The sequence below is a fragment of the Chionomys nivalis genome, chromosome 2 (assembly GCF_950005125.1).
Source record: "Chionomys nivalis chromosome 2, mChiNiv1.1, whole genome shotgun sequence".
Lineage (NCBI taxonomy): Eukaryota > Metazoa > Chordata > Mammalia > Rodentia > Cricetidae > Chionomys > Chionomys nivalis.
Window position 1 is genome coordinate 107,335,345 of NC_080087.1, and position 8,755 is coordinate 107,344,099.

An 8,755-nucleotide genomic window follows, 5' to 3' on the forward strand; every position below is an offset into this window, starting at 1 on the left:
AGAGACCACCCTGGTCTACAGAGGGAGTTCCAGGACAGCCAGTACTACACAGAGAAACCCTGTCCCAAAACCAAAACAAAAACAAGCAAACACCCAGGGTTGCAGGCAGCTGGAGTGAGTGAGGCCCACAAACCATAAAGACCTGGAGGCCAGCAAGGGAAAGAGTGGTAGGAAGCAGGGATCTGGCTGCAGCAGAGGAAAAGTTTTGGTTTGTACGAAAACAGAAGTGATGGTGGTGGGGCCACGGGATTGGCTGTCCCTGAAGCTGCAGGACTTGTCTCTCTGCCCTCCAAGTCATTGTCTTCGGGCTCCTCCATGACTCCTGTGAACTGCAGATAACATATAGCATCTCTCTCAGAGATGCTCTCAACTGCTGGGAAACACTGGTGACAACATGGAACATCTACCAAGGTACCATAAGAAGCAAAGACTGACGAACCCATCAAAATAGGCAGGCGAAGAAGTCCGCAGAAATACAGCCTGTCACTTGAAGGAAATGGGGTACCAGAGGGTTCCATTCTGTACTGGACCCTTGTCTAGGCCTACTGTCCCCCTGACCTCCAGAACTCCACACTCAGGGGGTGCCCACTCCTTCTATGATCATCACGGGGACAAGGTAAACTTGCACCTGAAACCATTCAAACTGGCGTCCAGCCTTTCATCATTGTTCAAACTTTTTGACATTGCCAACTTCCTAAGCGAATGGGTAGGGATGCCACTGCTAGCTATGAATACTGCAGGCCAGAACAAATGTCCAGCCAGTGAAACTGTCCAGGACTCAAAATGAGATCACTGGGTTACAGACCTTCTTAGAAATACAGGTTCCCAGGGCCACTCTAGCCCCACAGAACCAGGGAGCTGCTATCTGTTTCTGCAAGCCCTCAACATCATTACGTTAGTGACACAGCCTGCCACTCACTGATCCCTCTGGACCATGCTCATTCTCTCCATTTAACCGGCAGCTCCTGTCAGAAAGAACCATCAACCTCTACAGACCACTGACTTAGAAATATCGCCAATATTTATCAAGATTTTCCTTCCCTACCTGCAAACAGTAAAGAAAATGGCATGATGTTTTGGTCCTCATGAAAGCCATGATCTATAGATCTACAAGTTGCCCAGCCCCCAACTTCTATACTCTGGATGCAGTTTTCACTGCTGCAAGAGGATAATTCAGTTCACACCCCTAACAAGGCAAAAAGGATCTGTTTCTGGGAGGAAACGGCTGCCCAAGACCAGGGCATTATTCAAGTACAGATCCTGACCCACCAAAGCCCCGAGGACTCAAACATTGAGTGAGGCCTGAGTTCCGCCCTCGGGAGCTCCTGGCTTTCCAGGATGGAAGGAGGACAGCAGCTGAGCCAAGGGCAGCTGGCACACAGAGCAAGGAAGGCCTTAACTCCAGAGAGGCAATACCAGCTGTGGGTAGCTCTGACCTGTACCAGGTCACATGGTATCTCTAAGAAAGAGCATCCACACCATACCTAAAAGTCACGAGATTGTGAGGGCTCCCAGGGCTGGCTGGCTGGGCATGAGGTCTCTATGGGAAGCAGCACCTGGCCAACGGTGCCGTTTCTAAAGGCGGTAGTGAAACTACCACCTCTGATTAGACCTGAACTATGACCAGCACAGCAGACAGAGCCCAAGGGAAAGGAGAGTCAGCTGTGGCAGTAGGAAGAAACTTTTTCCCTAAACATACACACCTGCAGTAACCAGACTGAACAAACTCTTACCGAGTTTACTGTATTAAGCAACTCCACAGAGAACAAGACGCCTTGGTTACATGGCATATCCCCAAGCCTGTCTCTTCCTGGGCCAAAGGCTCAGAGAGATGCTGATGGAAATCACACACAGCAGGGGCTCGCCAATTCTACCTCATGCAAGGAGGCTTGGCCCAGGCAACTCATCTCCCCCAGATACGTTTTCTACACTTCCTGGGTTCCAAAGGTGTGTTAGAAACCAGTTTCCTCTGAGACTGAAACACCCCATCCTGCAGGTGAACTCTTTAAACAGGAAGGCGGACAACGCATAATAACTCCAGGTAGTCCCTGAAACTGACCAGACTCACTAGGCCCCTCTCTCCTGGAGTAAGTAATAAAGGTTGAAGAGTCTCTCTCAGCCCAGCCAAGCTACAAAGACAACGCAAAGATCTGAAAGCTGCCTAGAGGAAGAGAAAGCAGAGGAGCTGTTTGGGACAGGTTTAGACCAACTCAGTCACTCGGAAAGGATACTCCAACCTGTTGAGCTGCCCGTAGGCTGTGCAGTGTGCTCCAGGTCCCCAGCTTTGGTGAACTGCCACCCATGCTACAGTGGGCTTTGGATACACAGCTGTCTTTGAGTCATTTCTGCTCCTGTAAGTAACCCCTCACCCATATTCCTGCTAGTATAAACCCAATAAAACTCACTGGTTCACCAAGCTGGATTCTGGTCATATCTGTACTTCAATCTGGGCATGAGGCCCCTTTCCAGGGTAAGTGTGCTGTGCCTCCCCAGGAAAAGTTTTGTCACACTGCAGGGGGATAGCCATGTTTGGGGATTACCATACAATGAACTGGCATAATATAGGTCAAGTACTTAGCACTCCACTGGGCACAGATGTTCAACAACACAGCTGCATCATGGGACTGCACAGACTCCCTGCCATCTTCCAAGGTTTCCCAAATGCTCAGGCTTAGACATCAAATTTTCACATATCCGTGTCCACCTAAGAGGACCATGGACAGCTCATGCTCTCCCTGCCCTAGTCGTCCTGTGGAAGACCAAGGCAGAACAGGTGTCTACAGAGCAGTCACCTAGTAAAGAGAGCAACATGAACCCCAGATGAGGAGGTGGGTGTCTCCACTTCAGAGACTGGCTGGATTTCCCAGCGGTGCCTGGGAAGCTGGGAAGCGTACTGCTGGGCTGAATGAGCGAGTACTAGGCAAACACATGGATCCTGGCTCCGTTGCTGGCAAGCTGAATTACAGTGTGTGACTGCTAATAGAGGCTTTAGCCTTGAAAGAACGACAAGCTTTATTTAACAAGAGAAGCAGTTGGCCGGTGCACTTCAATCCATCCACCCCAGACAGAGTCTTCGACAGCCAGAAGGGAAGGGAAGGAGGCTTGACTAGAGGTGAGGTGGGTCCCAGGCTCACTTCTGGGCATGATATGGTACATGCTACATCCCACAGGGGGCCATACCCCTGCAGGACACCCCAGACATCTGCTGGGCTTGATGTGAAACTAATCATTAATATTTCCCTAAATACTCGAGATTCAGGGGTTAAGAAGATTCTCAGAGTAAGAAATAAAGACTAAAGAAAATGTGAAAATAAACAAAAAAACAATAACAACAAAAACAAAAAACAAGGTAACATTTTTAAACAAGGTTGAGGATGGAAATCACATGTATCCCAGGCCTAGAGACAGTATCCCCAACATATTGTTATTTGGGAACTTCAGTGGGCTCTTGCAACTAAATAAAATATATCTTACTCATCTTTATGAGATTTTCCAACGAGGCCAAAACCGACTCACTGTGACAAGAGCGGCAACCAAAACATCCTCCTCTTTCCCGAGGTCGCTCCTCACCCCAAGAGCAGAAAGTTATGTAGATGCCAGAAAACAGTGAGGTTTTAAACACACTATGACAGAGCCAAATGCTGGCGGGCAATGTCATCACAAAAACTGTATCTTAAAAAATCCTCCTAAGCTGAAAGGGCTCGTGTTATGCCAATCCCAAGGCCTTGATAAAGAGGCCACAGACAGGAGAAAGGTATGACTAGACAGCTTTGGAAATGACAGGTTTGATCTCATGAGACAAGTGATTTTTTTTAAATATTTATGATGATATGCATATCTTTTCCTGAAAGATTCACATTTTTGCTTTTCTCATGCTCATTCCTAGTCATAAGGTGATCTGGGTCGGCCTCTGACAGGGATGGGGTTTCACTTCAGTTACTATGGTGATGCAGCACTAATCATGGGTTCTCCAAATTTATACCTTCCCGGTTCAATATTAGTGAAGATACAGGTATCCAAATTTGGTTTTGCTTAACCTTTTTTTTTTTAAGATTTCTCTCTCTCTCTCTCTCTCTCTCTCTCTCTCTCTCTCTGTGTGTGTGTCTGTCTGTCTGTCTGTCTGTCTGTCTGTATATACCTGCAAAGGCCAAAAGAGGGTACCAGATCCCTTTGGAGCTGGAGTTACAGGCACCCACCAGACATGGGTAGGTACTAAAAACCGAACTTAGATCATACAGAAGAGCAGCAATGCCTCTAACCACTGATCCATTTCTCCAACCCAAGAGCTACCAATCAGTGAGAAACCACAGACTACTATCACTCTTAGGTAACTTCTAGAATTTGATAATAAGACCCTGTTGCTTGAGTCGTAGGACATGAAAAAAATCAACCTGGTATTGACCTTGGAGTTGCATCTTTACTGGCTAGCTTTCACAGTACTGGAAGGTTTTATTTATGCTACCAAAAATGAAGTTTTTGACAAATTTAGCCAGTTATGAATTCCACAAGCTACAACAATGACTACCTGGCAAGATATATCCACTGGCATATAGCAAGATATGCATTAGTGGTACAAATGTCATAGGAATAACCAGCCACTTTCTGGTTGGCTTTAAATCCTGTACCAAGAGATAAACTCTATGCCTGGTACTATTAACTAGGCCAGAAACTCATGACCAGCTAGGTTATAGATCCCAGAGAGAGAACTTAATACTATGATTATGCTAAGTGGACACAGTAATAAACTGCTCCCTAAACTAATCTCTATACCCATAGATCAGTGCATCTCTCAACCCTCATCAGAGAAGCTTCTTTTTGCAGTAGATGGAGATTAATAGAGACCCACAGCAGATCAGTACGCAGGGAATAAGAGACTAGGCGTGCTCAGCTCCGAATGGAACATCTGTATAACACCCCCTCCCTCCCGTGAGGCTCAGGAATCACAGCACAAGGGAGTCAGAAAGACTGTAGTGGATGTCTGCAGTGAAACAGTATTTGCTGGACATGGACAGCACGGTACACATGAACAAAAGGCAGCTGTGATCGCACACGTAACACCAAGTCTGCCAAAATCCCAGGATGGATGCGGAGGGGTTCATGAAGTCCTCCACCCTAGCTTATTGAGCGTTGAGGGAAGGAAGAGTCCATTTTCTTCAGGGATGCTGCCCCTACAAAAGCAATCCATGCTGCAGCGGAGGGTCCAACACCCGGGCACGTACAGACAGCACTGTATGTGGACTCTGTGTGTTTTTAAAGAGAGCATGAAAACACATGAAGTTCTGAGGGGAAATGGGAATTGATTGGCAGGCAGAGTTGATCAGAACACATTACATGCATGCGTGATATTTTCAATAAAAAGTGTTTGTTCTCTTCTCACTCAAGCACATCATGCTACCACAACTTTGCAACCCTCTCCCCATGCCAAACATGCACGGAGCAATGTAAGATCTGCCCATATCTTAACACGGACATGGAAAGACCATTCCATTATAACAAATGAGCCGGGATCTAATTAGAAGAGGAAGGGTGAGGTCCTGAAAGACTTAACCTTTGGGAAGCCAGAGAGACCAGGGGCCTAAATCACCCCTTAGGTCAGAGGTGCTGTTGAACAACTTCCCTCATGTGTTCGGGGTCATCACCCTCTCATACCTCCACCTCCTCCTCTATAAGACAGGGCCACTGTGAATAGCAAACCATCCGTGCCCAAGCTCTCCCCAAATGAGCACTGTACCACTGTGGTTAACGGCAGGAAGAACAGAGGCAGATACGAACGCTTCTCCAGTCCCGCTGAATTTACTAAAGTCCTGGCATAATATAGGCATTCCTAGTCCTAACAAAAACAATAGCATTATCAAAGTCCCCAGCAGCAGGATCCATCCATCAGTTTTAGTTTTCCTGAGAATGACAAAGGTTATAGCCAGAAAAACGGGACTCGATAGCATCAGCTATCAAGAAAAGCTCACTGTGGAAGAACAATTTTAAAAAGAGAGAAATGCAACCACATCCTCCTGCTGGAAGTCCAAAACCCCACAGTGCAGCTTTAAGAATGGGAAATGAGTCACACCCAGCTGGAGGCCTTCCTCTCCTCCCGAGCAAGGAGCTCCAGTCAGGTGCATTCCATCCCTGGCACCGGCTTTCTGAGGGTTTCATCAGACTCCAGTACACGCTACCAGAGAGCTGCGCAGAGCAACCTGAGAGAAACATGAGCCCCGGTAGATACTTCCGACAGGGACCCAGACATTGCTCTCAGAGGAACCCCTCACTACATCGCCCCTCCATCAGCTGGGGGTGTCCCTCGAAACACCACAAGACTCCACGTCCCACAGAAGCTGTGGCTCTTAATGGGCCTGGAAGCATCTGAAGTCACCACAAGCAGCTATGAACACTCAGGGGGCCCGGATGCATTCAGAGCCAGTATTCACAGGGACATAACTTGTTATGACCCTGCCCTGGAATTAGGAATATATCCTGTGGATAGTTAGTCCGTCACCCAGCCTGCCTGGGATGTGGTTCAAGTACACGAGGCTGCCAAATGCCAAGGGGATCAGCAACACAGCGTTCACCTTCTCCACCCAAGCGGCCAAGTTTTAAACCCAAACACTTCAGGGTTAGAAGTTCAGACTGCGGAGGAGCCTTATGCGGAGGCGAAGAGGGCAGAACCTGCACCTGCTTTGAACACACTCCTGCTGGACTTGGAAGGCTCCCATGCTCCTCAACAGAGGACTCACCAGCCTTTGGCAGGCACGGTAGGGTACTAGGACAAACCACCCGCAGGCCTTGCACTGTCGCTGGCCAACAGCAAATCAAGAGGACGGGCTGCGAATCCATTGGCTGGACTATGAGACCACGTTGCCCACTTAGATACCACCTGCTCCCCCCAGGTAAGTGATGGCAGGCCCAGAGAAAGCAAACAAGGAAACAGCTCAGGCACCTAGTAGCAGGAGCCATTAGTGGTCCAAAGAGAACACAAGCAAAGCAGCCAGCTCCATCCTCTCCTGCGGGGATACTGCCTTGCCTGACACTGGGGGTCAGGACCGTGCTCTACACACACAGGCTTACAGGCAACAGCATCATCCACTTTTTCTCCTCCTCTCGGGTGGCTCCCAAGTGGCAGGTGTATCAAAGTGCCCCCTTTAGCAAGAGAGTGTGGAAGTGTCCTGCCTCCTAGAAGGGTCATAATTTGACCCAGAACTTTGGTTCCAAACACCCAGTGTTTGGAACCGAGGGCAGGCAGATTTGCACTGGGACATGATGCTGCCTGAGTCCCACTGGCTCCCTACGGGCTCCAAGTCCAAATGCCTCCCATGTATCCACGAACTGGGAAAAAAAGGACAGCCATGAAGCAACTGAACAGGCTGGCCGGCACAGCACCCCCAGCAGCAGAGCTTCTCAAAACACATCTTCAACGTCCATGCAAAACGCTCAAGCCAGGCCTGATAACCTGTCACGGATCGAGTGGCGCCATCCTAGGCAGCTGCCCCCAGGCGTCGGCTGGGCCGGAACGGGACATGCGGGCGGCCCAGGACGCAGCGGCACCGTGCCACTTTCTCACAGGAGAGACTCTATTGTCCATTATCAAATGAACGCTAACGATCCGTCGTCCCTGGCAGGCTGGCTGCACTGCCGGTCTTGCGGGGCAAGAGGCACCGCAGTGCTCTCTCGGCCGGGCAGCCGCGTGTGTACACACGCACGCACACACGCGCGCACACACCCCGCCGCACCACGGGCGCCCGCTCCCCCGAGCTTTCCAGAAACCCCGAGGCGGCCTGGCCCTCACCTTCGATGGCGATGACGTGCTCCCGGATCTGGTTCTGCAGCACCGGCTCCTCCACGCGCTCCAGCAGCTCGTAGATGGAGTAGATGTTGGGGTGGACCGACTCAAAGCGCTGGATCTCGGCCCGGATGGCAGCCGAGTTGGCCAGCTGCTGCTGGTAGTTCATGGTGCAGGCACAGCGCCCAGAGCCGCGCGCCCCCCGTCGCCGCCGCCCGGCGCCCCGGAGCCCGCGGGCCACCGAGACCCGGGGCGCCGCAGCCCCCGGGGAGCACGGAGAGAGGAGCCGCAAAAAGAAAGGCGAGGATGAGGCAGTAGAGGGGCTCAGTTCATGGCCGGGACGCACGTCCCGGATCAGCGGGCCGTCCGGGAAGACCGCGGCGCCATGGAGCGCGACCGGCCGCGGAGGAGGCTCGCTCAGGCGCCTTCCCGCGCCGCAGCCGCCTGCACCCCTACGCGCCGGCCGGCCGAGCAGCCATTAAAGCGCAGGCAGCGCGGCGCTATAAGCGCCGGGGCCAAGGCCCCCGGGCAGTGGCCGCTCTGCTCCGGGGCGCACGGCTGCGACTGGGTCCGCGCGCTTGTGAGTGTCGCGCTACCGCGCGCGCCGGGGCCCTCAGCTGCCCTGCGCCGTCCGCCGATCCGGGACCGAGCCGTGGGCGCCTTGCCAACCGCGGAGACCGCTCCGAGCGCCGCCCGCCGCTGCCCGGCCAGCCCCCTCCCTGGCACGCAGGGCCCTGGCCCACGTCGGCCCCGCCCCCGCCAGCGCTCGCCGCCCTCCGGTCGCCGCTGCGTCCTCCGCGGCGCTTCCCAGCGCGCCGGATCCCGGGGAATCGCGCCAGACCCCGCCCCGCGCTGCCTCTGGGCTTGCTGGGACTTGTAGTCCGTCACTCCGGCCGGCCGGCGCGCGTGGGGTGCGCTCTGCGCTCGCGTCGCAGCGCGCTGGGCGGGCCCCGTGGGGCGCCCGGACGCCACTCCTGCGGGCGG

The 8,755-nt window shown here is 52.3% G+C and overlaps 1 protein-coding gene across 4 annotated transcripts in view; it reads right to left on the reverse strand.

Annotated features, from left to right (window-relative positions):
- Positions 1-8,509, reverse strand: part of Agap1 (ArfGAP with GTPase domain, ankyrin repeat and PH domain 1) — a 457,719-nt gene extending 449,210 nt beyond the window's left edge. For all 4 annotated transcript variants that reach the window (XM_057751814.1, XM_057751806.1, XM_057751796.1 and 1 more), the window contains exon 1: positions 7,778-8,509. In XM_057751814.1, the coding sequence (XP_057607797.1) occupies positions 7,778-7,940 (163 nt within the window). In that variant the 5' untranslated portion in view covers positions 7,941-8,509. The remainder of the gene's footprint in view (positions 1-7,777) is intronic.
- Positions 8,510-8,755: the final 246 nt, after the last annotated feature.